A 12663-nucleotide genomic window follows, 5' to 3' on the forward strand; every position below is an offset into this window, starting at 1 on the left:
TGGTGGTTGAGACCCTGGGAGCTCTGAGGGTACTATTTAGTTCATATTGTTGTTCATCCTAAGGGGCTACAAACCCCTCAGCTCTATTGGTCCTTTCTCTAACTCCTTCACTGGGGGCCCTGTACTCAGTTCAATGGATGGCTGTGAGCCTCACATTTCACTCTTCTATACTTTAAGTCTGGCACATTTTGTTTTCCTTCTCACCCAAGTGGTCAACCAGACCAATGAGAATTCAGAGGCAAGGCACTGTGATCCAGCAGAGTCTAGTTCTCAGAGGAGTGAGCAATAACCCTTGCAGCCAAGCCCCACCCTTCTCTTAACCCACATTCTGAGGACAGCTTGGGGAATAGCCACGTCCTCAAGTCTGGAAAAGCTACATCTCCTAGCCTCATCATTCCCATCAGGCATGTGCGTGTGCATGTGTGTTAATCTTAAAAGTCTTAATAAGCTCTGATAGGAAAGAGAAGAACACAGAAGTCACCAGATAATTTCACTTTTATCACTAAATGTGGAGATTAAGTAAAGTGGTATGGTGCTGTTTAAAAATAACAGAAGCTTCCAATTCTTAGTCAAGAGGGTAGCTCTTCTTGGCCCAGTCAGGATCAATAGTGCAGGTGAGAAGCAGGGACAAGCTGAAGAAGCTGGTCAATCACACTTCGCTATATTCAAGCATCCATGTCTTTCAGTAGTGGGCCAAAAAACAACATTTATGCCTTTGTATTCAAGTAGAAAAGTCAGTCTAGAAAATTCAAAACACACTTTCTTGAAAAACATTCTTATATTTAAAAAATCAACCTTCTTCTTGCCCCTATACCACTGGCGATTCACGAAGCTCTTTCTGTATTCATGAGCAAGCTGATTCCAGCTACTGACTCAGGTTCCTGGATCACACAGTGTGGGGATACCTTTGGCTTCTACACCAGAGCAATGGAGTAGTACTTGAGGTTATTCATGGTTCTCCCCACCCCCAAATTAAACTACTAAATGATAACTTTTACTACACACAAAAAAGGTAACAGAAATAAAATGTTAACTCCAAAAACATTTCCAAAATAAACAGAAAAAATTGTTTACTTTTTATGTGAACAGAAAGAGATCTGGTTAGTTTAATTCTCTAAACTGCAAACATATTCGTCTGATTTAGAATTGCCTTTAAGTATCCATTATGTGTTAGTCTAACACAATTTGAAATTTAAATTAATAAGCATTTATGAAATTGAAATTTTTCTAAAACAAAATGAAAGTAAACAATTTAATGAGAAGAAAAACACTATGGAGATATTTTACTGATAAAAATAAAAAAACTATAATTGGGAATATATTAAAATACATTTTATATTTCCAATTCAACTTAATCATATAAATTTTGTGTTAAGGTAAGCAAATGTTCTGTGTATCATCATTTTTCCTCCATCTCCCAGAATACTCTCAGGCAGCACTCTGCATAAAAGTACTCATGGATGGCCACTAGGTGGCAGACTTTAAACGTTCACATGAAGAAAAGGTACCTACTCCACAAGAACTCCTCCCGTGGGGGTTAGCAGTTTGATTGCACAAAGACGTGCACACGGGTATATTATAGAAAATTGCAGTTGCAATAACTGGTGCATGTTTCACTGTACAGATGGTTTCTTAGGTGCAATTTGTACTTTAGGTACCATTGAATGTTCTTCTCCAAATAAGTAACTAGTTTGTCAACATGAAGTAACCTGGCTAATAATGTCCTCTAAACCAAAGACCCTTGAGCGTGAAGCAATTTGAATAATACACTCTAAGCCAGGGACTTTTGACTTTTGACGAGAGAATCACGGTGGTCACTGGCTTCATAAGTCCTACCTAATTAGTACTTCTCAATCCAGTACAATTTTGCCTAGATTTGGCAGCATCAAGTCATTTTTATTTGCAACAATTAGAAGACAAATGAGGGTTGCTACTGGCATCTGGTAGGTAGAGCTGACAACAATCCCACAACATATAAGGAGCTATCTGGTTCAAGACTTTTATAGTGTTAAGGTTGAAAAACCACACTACAGGGTGTAAATGATTTGTGTTGCTTGATAGTACTAGAAACTGGAATGGTTTGTATAGCATTCCTTACTGTGACAGTAAAGAACTCAATCCAGCAAATATCTCCAAGGGGTATTGTGTCATGAATCAAAATCCCCTACCTCTCAGTGTTCTGTGATATGCTTGTAGCTAGAAATTAGTGGTGATATTTATACTAAGATGATCCGCAAATGCTATAAATCAGAAGAAATTAATCAAGAAATGCTAATTATTAACCTGCCATCACATATCTCACCACTTCTTGGACTATCAGAGGAATGTGTTCATACAAGAAAAGGGGTAGGAAGGACTTTAGGAGACAGGCAGATCAAAGACACCAGTAGAACAGAGCCTACAGAACCAACTAAACAGGGCTCACAGGGCTCGAAGAATCTAAAGATTTTATTTGTTTGTCTTATAAATATGACGAGTACACTGTAGCTGTCTTCAGATACACCAGAAGAGGAAATCGGATCCCATTACAGGTAGTTATAAGCCATGATGTAGTTTCTGGAAATTGAACTCAGGAAGAGCAGTCAGTACTCTTAACCGCTGAGCCATTTCTCCAGCCCAGGCTCAAAGAATCTAAAAGCAGCAACCACAAGGTCTTAATGGGGCATCTGAATACATGCTGTGATTGTTTAACTGGGGGTTTCTGTTGTCGTTGGACTCCTAACAGTGAGAGTGAGAACATCTGACTCTTTTGCCTGATTGTGGTACATTTTTTCCTCCTACCAGCTTGCACTATCCAGCCATGTATGAGGAGTTATGTCTAGTCTTATTGCATTTGTTATGCTGTGTTCAGTTGATATCACTGGGAGGGGGGCTGCTCTTTTCTGAAGGAAACAGAGGAGTGAATTTGAGGAGAGTTGAGAGGAGGAGAAGGGGGGAGAGAAGGAGGAAGAGGAAGAGAAGGAAGAAGAAGAAGAAGAAGAAGAAGAAGAAGAAGAAGAAGAAGAAGAAGAAGAAGAAGAAGAAGAAGAAGAAGAAGAAGAAGTCACCTGCAGTAGTAGTTGTCCTAAGCTCTTTTAAATAACTGCTCTCCATTATTGTTACACCCAAACACAGAATTATATCTGATCAATATTATCTACCATGGGACTAAGATAGGAAACAACTACCTAGCTATGAAAAAAAAGGTAGAGGGGCTAGAGATTAAATTCATTGTCTTCTAACCAGAAATTCTGAATCTGTAATAATTATTTCCATGGCAACTTCCATGTATAACTGGGTATTGTCATCAAATAGATGTAATGTACAAGTACATTGGTAAAATATGTTTTCTGTGTAACCACCCAGACTTGACCCAATATAATTCACCTTCTGCCTGTCATTTTCATTCTCTAGTGACAACTGAAGAGCTAAAAGCTTTTAAACTACTAATGTTATGAAGTAGGTTAGTGGGACAGCAATGAGAGTATGCAGCAGAATGACAGAATATAATTTCTTCCCCCACAAAGGGCCCCAACTTGCTTGGGGGACACTATCATTCATCCATAGGCCTATGAATTCCATCCCTAATGACAGCTCCATTGTAAAAGTGTTCTATTCTTGGTGAAATGTGTAGATATTTTTTAAGGACACTAGAAACAAGTGTTCATAACAGTGTGACTTAAAATATATTCTATTCATGTAAGACATGCATTGCCTCCTTGCTTATTTTTTCCATTTACGTATTGACAAAAACATATTTGAAGAGCTAAATTTCCACTGAGAAATAAATTTTAGTAGCTACAATTAGACATAAAAATTAAATGACACAATTTTTTCTAATCTAAATATGGAACAATAATAGCCACAAAATTTAATCCAGTCATTCAAAGTGCGAAATACTTTAGATTTTAGAGGGAAATATAAGGAAAATATAATTATAAGAAGAAAATAATATAGCTTGTATGCAAGTAGATAATGAGTCTATGCAGTGACTGGATAATATCATGCTTTAGCTCTCTGTAACAGCTATACCTAGAAAGAAAATAATTCTTCCTTGGAAATAAATTTTCTGTGTATCCACATAAAAGTAAATTTTACTCATTAATGATGTCTTTTTTCCTCTATCCAGTTGTGAATTTCCACAGCTAATTAAAAGTCATAGAGTTCAAGTGTTTTAGTTTGACTACACATTCTTCTCATTATTTAACAATGAATGATAACTTCTGATCTCACCACAATATACTAGCCCTGTTTCTTTAGTCAAAGTGAATTTAATTTGACCTTATAAGGAATAAGTGGTTGCAGTTATGTTATCTCTCTAGTAAACAGTGGGCAATAATTTTCATGCAGTAACTTCCTCTGAATTTGGACAGCTGTAAGATTATTTCATGATCATAATATTTTGTGTAATTTATTATAACAGGGCCTCAAGGTAAAAAGTGCAAGTCAGCTCATTTGATGCACACTTACAGGTCTTCCTTTGGGGCCTCGGTCCCCTCTTGGTCCTTGTGATCCTGGGGGGCCCTAGAACATAAATTAGGATTATGCACATAAACATTTATGAACGATTTTTAAGGGTTCAATTGATATAAGAACATTGACACAGAAACATCACATTTCAATTTAGAGTAGTGGAAGGCTGGACAACAAAGTCTGTGCATGTGAATATTTTACACACAAAAGGGCAGAGTCCTTTAAGAGTGAAGTTTGAAGATCTGCAAAGAATTAGATGACACACAAAGAAAGATGCTGTATAGCTAAGCATATTAGGATAACTAGTAATTGTGAATTTTTAAGCACCATTTTTATGACTTCTACCAATGTAAATCATTGGCCATTAAGATCTAGATACAAGCCAGGCAGTGGTGGCACATTCTTTTAATCCCAGCACTTGGGAGGCAGAGACAGGTGAATTTCTGAGTTCAAGGCCAGCCTAATCTACAGAGTGAGTTCCAGGACAGCCAGGGCTATACAGAGAAACCCTGTCTTGAAAAAACAAGCAAACAAAACAAACAAACAAACAAAAAAAGATCTAGGCACAAAAAAAGAGTTCAGGTGTGGAGACTCGCATAAATGTGTGGATCCTAAATTATCAATTATCTGGTAAAATATGAGCATTCAAACAGGTGCACAATGCTCCATGTCAGTTATAACTGGTCTGCCTACTGATATCAGCTTTCTGTCACTTCACTAGATGACTTAATGTATTATTTTTACTGCATATATATGCATATACATACACACAAATATAATCTACTTATCATGTCTCAAATTATAATTGCCACAGTTTCTGTTCTACTAACAAATATTTTATTTCAAAATTATTATTTGTTTCAACAAAAAGCATTGTTCCTGTTGTTTTATTTGATTTTGTATTAAGTTGTTTTACAGACTAGCCTAGAAACTCCTTGGCTCTAAGAATCCTTTGGCCTGAGCCTCCTGAAAAGTAGGAACTATGTGCCTTGATGCCATGTCCTTCTCAACAACACTGTGTGAAAGCAGAAATTTAGAATGACCTAAAATGAGTCTGTTAGACCTATGCTAGTATTCTATTTCAAAATATCTGATGGGTTTCTGAGAATTAAATGTTGTGTGTATGAGCACACATTATTCATTAGCTACTTAAAAATACTGTTGATAGCCCAAGTTCAAGATAGTCTTCATGCAAAGCCAGAAATCTCTCACGCTAGTATATAACTTCTCAAATTCTATTGCAATGTATTACTTAAGTAAATAAATCTCTCTTAATCAGTCAGCACACAAATATGCTCTTTAAATATGCTATTTAAAGAACAAGGTCAATATAAAATTGACAATGTAAACAGCTTGCTTTTCCTTTCACCAGCACAAAAACTTATGCATAAGGAAAAATAAAGTTTATCAGCTTCAGAATGAAACTGGCCCTTGTCTACCATGCATTGCTTCAAAATACGAAGTCTAAATCTGAAAATGGTTTGAAGTAAAATATTTTGGGAGGTCAAGCACTCTTCTGTGTCCTGCTGCTTTCACATGTATCCCTTATCAACAAAGATGCTCAGTATGCACAACAAATACTGGAGAAAAATACTTACTGCAGGTCCTGGACGACCACGTATGCCCGTTACCTAAACACCGAACAAGGAAATTTGTAAAGGCAAAGTTTTACACAAGGACTTGGAAAATTCAGTAGTCTGATGAATAAAACGAAAGCACAGCTGAATCTTTTTAAGAATGTAAAGACTATTGTTTAAGACTACAATTTAAGAATTGTAGTCTCCCTGTCTTAGGAGTTAAAACGTCACCTAGTTTGAGCTCTAACATAGGAATGCAGTATTTGCAATGGAGACTGATCCACACTGAAGATAAGGGCACCAAGCCCAAAGCTTCACCTTCATGACAACTGTGTGACTTTGAACTGATTACATATTCTCTGTGTACTAAGCTTCTTCAAGTGACAATTTATATGAAGACTCAAATGCAACTGGTGTGTATGAAATAACCTCATAGAATGATATGGCTTTAATAAATGTCAAATATTTGGAATCTAAGATATATCAAACATGAAAGGGGACACTATAGGAAGTGTTTACTTTTCAAGAAAATTGAGAAAAAATGGAATTTAAAGGTAAAGTAAAAATGTGTATAATACCAAATAATTAACTGTGTGCTCTTTTTCTGTATTTTTGATGAAAACTGCCATAAAATCTGTGGGTTGAAATGATAGCAATTCCTTAATAGCATGGTGAACCTTCTGCTTACCTACAAGGATAAATACACCCTAAGGATTTTGTATTAACATGGAATTTCAATCAGGATCAATGTATAACACACTTCTAAAATTGTGGAACATTATACCAAGAACACTATTATTAACTAACAGCATATATACATATAGTGCATTAAATATTATAAAATCATGATTTTGTATTGTCAGTCATATGACTATAAAATTTAATGTTGTAGAATATTGTATCAAATAATACTGAATTTTATGTTATTCATGTTATATTAATTTTTTATTATAAAATAACTTTTAAAAGGAAGCAAAGCATACCACTCTTATAGTCATGTTTGTGAGATATATATAGATATACATATACCATATAGAGAGATAAAATGTAACATACAAATACACAAATACTTACAACAGGCACTAATCCTGGTTCTCCTTTTTGTCCCTAGGAAGAATTTTTTTAAAGAAAAGATGCCAATTAGAAAATATAAAGTATTTAGAAAAATAACATGTCTCATTAGGCTATGGAATTGACTGACTTTATTCTCTCATATATATTGTTATTTCACCCAATTATAAAGTCAAATCTGTGAGCAATAGAGAATTTTGGAAGCAAAGGAAGTACTCAGAAGACCGTATCTCACTCAACACTCTGGATATAGCCAGGGTTAACTTTCTGACACGTCCCAGCATTTTTATACACTCTTATTTTTCTAACCAAAGCTGCACTGCTGTATTCCTAAATGGTCACATTAAAAAAAGAACTGCAGTCAACATCCTTAAATATCAATGAGTGGATGGCATCTTTGATTGATATTTAAGTTATGTTTCCATATATTTCAGAGCACAGTTCTGTGCAGATAATCTCAGAAAGAATTTTGCCTATGAAAAAGGAATCATGCTAAATAAAACTCACCTTTCTTCCTCTACCTACAAAAAGAAAAAGAAAATGTCATTAATATAGAGAAACAACTATGAAAAACATCCTGCAAATACCCATTCAATATTATATTTCCTATGGATATAGATTTCAACACAAACATGCTACTTCCCCAGTATGGCACAGCTCAAAAATTGTCGGGAATCGAGTCCAACAACAGAAATAAATAATTTACATATTGGAATAGTCTCACATAATCATAATTTTCTTCACAGGATTCATAGAGTCTAGTATTGGCAAAAGTATAGCACTAAGTGTTTTATCATGAATTATATTCAATGATTGCTCCCTGTTGTTTGTAATATTTTTAATGTGTTGAGTAATTTAGTTCAAATGCACAATGTATTGTTTCCAGTGCTGCAATGGACATCTTCCTCATATCCTGTCCTCTGTCCCCTGTTCCTGATCCCTGCCACTATTATCGGTTTCATGCATATTATTATAATCTTTTTCATAAATAAGTAAATGATGACAGGCACCTTATAATTTTTCCATATTCTTCTTTTCTTGTCTGCATATAGTTTTAGATACTTAAATCATACACATTGTTGCATGAAAGTAGTTTTCCTAGTTTCAAACCAGAACCCCGTTTCATGAATCCTACACAGTCCTTTTAGCACCATTACTTTCACCACAATGAGCTTTTTGGTTTGTTTCTGGTTTTTTGCTTATTACTAAAGACCGCTTATTACCCTGCTTCTGAGCCCAGCTTGGTCCTAGTGTGGACAGAGTAACATGGTTCCGGCACCTGGGACAGGGCTCAGGTGAGAGTCTCCAGGAGATGCTGAGCCCAGCTTGGCCCTGGTGTGGACAGAGTAACATGGTTCCTGCACCTGGGACAGGGCTCAGGTGAGAGTCTCCAGGAGATTCTGAGCCCAGCTTGGCCCTGGTGTGGACAGAGTAACATGGTTCCCGCACCTGGGACAGGGCTCAGGTGAGAGTCTCCAGGAGATGCTGAGCCCAGCTTGGCCTTGGTGTGGACAGAGTAACATGGTTCCCGCACCTGGGACAGGGCTCAGGTGAGAGTCTCCAGGAGATGCTGAGCTCACTGTTTTATCCTCTATGCTTAATTAACAAAGGCATACAGATCTCTAAATTCTTTTGCAATGTTAAGAAAAAGATGTATACTTGCTGACTCTTAAGAGTCACAGGGCTGGGGTCAAGGGATGCTGATTCATAAGATAATCAAAAGGGAACCTAGAATAAATAATTAAATTGATATGTAAATAGAAACTGGGCTTAGATCTGCATGAGATGAGCTAGCAGAAAGCCATAGCAATTCTTCTTTAGAATTTTCTCTAGTGAGAGCTAAGCTGTCTGAAGATCTCTGAAGAGCAAACCAACTCTTCAAGATTTTTTTTCTTCACAGGATTTCTGACTTGGTTGGAAGATCAGCAGCTTTTCTGACTTTGGTCAGAAAGCCATGAACTATGCAGATAGCATTTAGAATTTTTTTCTATTTTCTTTTTTATTAGATGTTTTCTTTATTTATAATATCTCCTTTGCCCTGTTCCAAAAAAAAAATAAAATAATTAAAAGGAAAAAATAAAATAAAATAAAAATAAAAGAAACCCCTGTTCCCTCCCCCTCCCTCTGTTCATCACCCCACTCCCTCCTGCTTATGGCCCTGGCATTCTCCTATACTGGGGCATAGAACCTTCACAGGGCCAAGGGCCTCTCCTCCCATTGATGACCGACTTGGCCATCCTCTGCTATATATATGCTGCTGGAGCCATGAGTCCCACCATGTGTACTCTTTGGTTGGAGTTTTAGTCCCTGGGAGGTCTGAGGGTGCTAGTTACCTGTAGAGAAAGCTGTCTCAACCAGAGGGTTTTTAGAATAGCAAGAAAAGGCTGTCTAGAGCAGAGCTGAGCACACATACACACAGTGGGGTAGGGGTGCCTCAGTCTGGAAAACCAACTTGTGAACCTCTTAAGTCACTTGCCAAGTCTTGGAATTAAATACATGTGCCACTCTATTCAGCCCCAACAATTTTATCTAATCTGTGGCCACACATGTGCTAGTGAGCACTTTGTCTCATAAGCGTAATGGAATTCAACCACTCTTCTCTGTTGATTTCTTTTATAAATCTATTGCTGCCCACTGTCACTGCTCCCCTTGAATGAGTTGTGCTCCCATACACTGACTACTGTCAGGAAGTTGTATATTTTGCTTTCTGACACGTGCTGAATATTCTCACTTGGTATTTGTTTATCCCCACAGGATTAATTGGACTTATTCCTAAGTTTCTATGAAATTATTGCTTCCAGGAGCCCTTATGTGTTATTTTTATCATACTATGACCCAATTTGATCACATATTACAAACTTAAGTTTAAATAATTATTTTAGATGCAGCTTCTGCTAAATAATACCAAAACGAAAAGACACAAGTTGCTGTCTAATATTTCTGTGTGTGTACTGCTGAACATTTTTTATTATATTTATTGCTATTTTCAATGGAATTTGAAAAAAAATGAAGCTTTGGTAATGTCTTGACAATTATTAGTATAAGTACTGAAGTAAACAACCTAAATGCTAATGTTGGTCTCACCTAACTCATTAAAATATATAAATGATAATGTATACCTGAATATTTGATGCATAATCTAAAATATGATATCAATTAAACACAGATATTTTTCTTGAAAAAATATTTTTAAACCCAGTAACTTGTACCATTCTATTCTCCAATAAATTGATCCTATTTCCTTCTATTATGTGGCCCACATTAAACACACCCTACATTCTCCAGACAATGTAAGAGAAGTTGCTAGACCAGTAAATTATACTAAGAATAACTACTGCATTCTCTAAAGTGAACCTTGTACCAGAGACAATAAATATGTTTTCTGTGTTTTTTGGACATTAGGAAATATAATAGAAAGTCAACCAAATATCATGGAGGCACCATTCATAAATACAATAACAGTAGTCATCTATAAGGCACAAATTATAAGATCTTCTGAAATTAAGAAGACAAAAAAATTACTGTCTATTTCTATGTTAGTGACCTAAGTAGGGAAAAAAGATTCATTTTTCAAAATGATTTCAAAACCATTAATCCTTGAGGTCACTGAGTTAGTTGCTATGATTATTCACTTGAGTTGTTAAACTCTAAACACAATAATCACTGGAAAAAAAGGAAAGTTGTTAGCTCTCCTCTGAAACAGCTTTGAGCATTCTTACCAAAACTAGTATCTCCACCTCCAGATGTTTGTGGGCACACTGGACAGCACTCCCCAGGGGGTGTGATAGAATTGGCACAGTTGAGCACTTCTTGGCACTCTATCTTGTCACAAAGAATGGCACCATTGTCACAGACACAGATCTGACATGGAGAAGGTTTCCAAATGTCTCTATTTAAATACATCTGGCCATTTTGAGTACAGGCTATTTCTTCATCATATTCATCTGAAATAAAACGAAAAGAGGTTGATAATCTGAAATTTTATAATTTGGGAAATGTTTAAGATAATAAAGTATCTTTTGGGTTTAAAAAAGTTCTAAGAAGTAACTTTCTAAGGCTGGGCCCTGGCTCAGTTGGCAAAGTTCCTGTTGGACAAGTATGACAAGCTGAGAATGGAGCCTTGGCTAATCACGTATAACTGTAGCCAAGAGCAGTCAGGATGACAGTTTAGTGAGAGATCCTATCCCAGAAGACAGGTACAAAACAATTGTGGTATACACCCAACATCAGCATTTGTCTTTAACAAACACACACAGAAGGAGTCAGGGAAGAGAAGGAATAAGAGGAGGAGGAGAGGAGAAGAGAAATGGTTAATCTCCTTAAGAGATATGACAGACAGATGAACTTATTACATTTAGTATGTACATAAAATAGTGAATAGTTCCTCATGAATTAATGAATGAAATACACATTGTCCTAATATAGGAAGAAGTAAAAAGAAAAGAAAAAGGTATGGGTTTTAGTAAAAGAATTCTTCTCTCAAGGTTTTATTCTTGAAACTATGAGTGACTGAACATAAATAAATATTTTCAAATGGAATATGTAAACTCAGTATATGTAAACCCTACAAGACTAAACTTACTAGAAAATTTATACAAGAAAATCCCATGCAAAGTGTTTAAGCGGACTCATGTACTGGGAGAAACTTCCATAGAGCACCATATGAATGTGGGAGAATTGTTTTAAACATGAATTGAAAGTGAAATACCATTTTCTGTCTCTTGGATTAGGTTTCCATTATCCATACTAAACAACTATGTAGGATACCCTATCTATATAGTTTCTGTTAAACTGTAAAAGAAACACGAAACTCATAAAGACAATACGGGGTTTATCTTTACATTGAAATGAATTAATGACAGTTATAGCAAAACAATATAGTGTTATATAACTTCACTAATTACCTTTCTACATTTAGAAAGTCATTTTAATTTTTATAAATATGTATGCATGTGTATATATGAAGAAATAAGAGCTACAATGGACATGAAAAATATATGTATTATGTTTAGCTTCAATTTTTATGAGAAGCTAACATATGTATATTAAAACAGAAAGTGGATCATTACACAGAGCTAAATACCGAGGGTCTTCTCAGCTCCTCAGTGCCAATCCAACACTACATGGCCTTTGTCAACAAAGAGACAGTAAGTCCCCTTGCTTAGACCCTCTGTAACTTCCCATAACAACACCACAGAGAAAAGTGGGCATCTCAATCTTCTTAAGACTTAGTCCTCACCTGAACATTTGAAATACCTCTGCAGAAAGAAGTCAACTGAACGGGGAAGGGAGGATGGAGTGCTCAACCAACAAACTTCTCTAGATGCTGAAGCCCCAGGACAGAAGCAGAAATAACAGGACTACACCCAGCTCTCATCAATAGACAGGTCATCTGTCAAGTACTGAGAACAAGAGACTGTGCAAGGACACCTGTGCAGGCCAGTTAGAACTACACAGAAAGACCATGTATCAATATTTCAAAAGAGGAAGGAAGGAGGGAAAGAAGGAAGGAGGAAGGGAAGGGAGGGAAGGAGGGAGGGAGGGAGGGTAGGGTGGGAAGGGA

The 12663-nt window shown here is 36.3% G+C and overlaps 1 protein-coding gene across 1 annotated transcript in view; it reads right to left on the minus strand.

Annotated features, from left to right (window-relative positions):
• Positions 1-12663, minus strand: part of Col5a2 (collagen type V alpha 2 chain) — a 121123-nt gene that overhangs the window by 52761 nt on the left and 55699 nt on the right. The window contains exons 2-6 of the mRNA XM_031367387.1: positions 10820-11044; positions 7608-7621; positions 7104-7136; positions 6051-6083; positions 4450-4503 (exon numbers count right to left, since the gene is read on the minus strand). Coding sequence (XP_031223247.1) covers positions 4450-4503; positions 6051-6083; positions 7104-7136; positions 7608-7621; positions 10820-11044 — 359 coding nt within the window. The remainder of the gene's footprint in view (positions 1-4449; positions 4504-6050; positions 6084-7103; positions 7137-7607; positions 7622-10819; positions 11045-12663) is intronic.

The sequence above is a fragment of the Mastomys coucha genome, unplaced genomic scaffold (genome assembly GCF_008632895.1).
Source record: "Mastomys coucha isolate ucsf_1 unplaced genomic scaffold, UCSF_Mcou_1 pScaffold14, whole genome shotgun sequence".
Taxonomy (NCBI): Eukaryota; Metazoa; Chordata; class Mammalia; order Rodentia; family Muridae; genus Mastomys; species Mastomys coucha.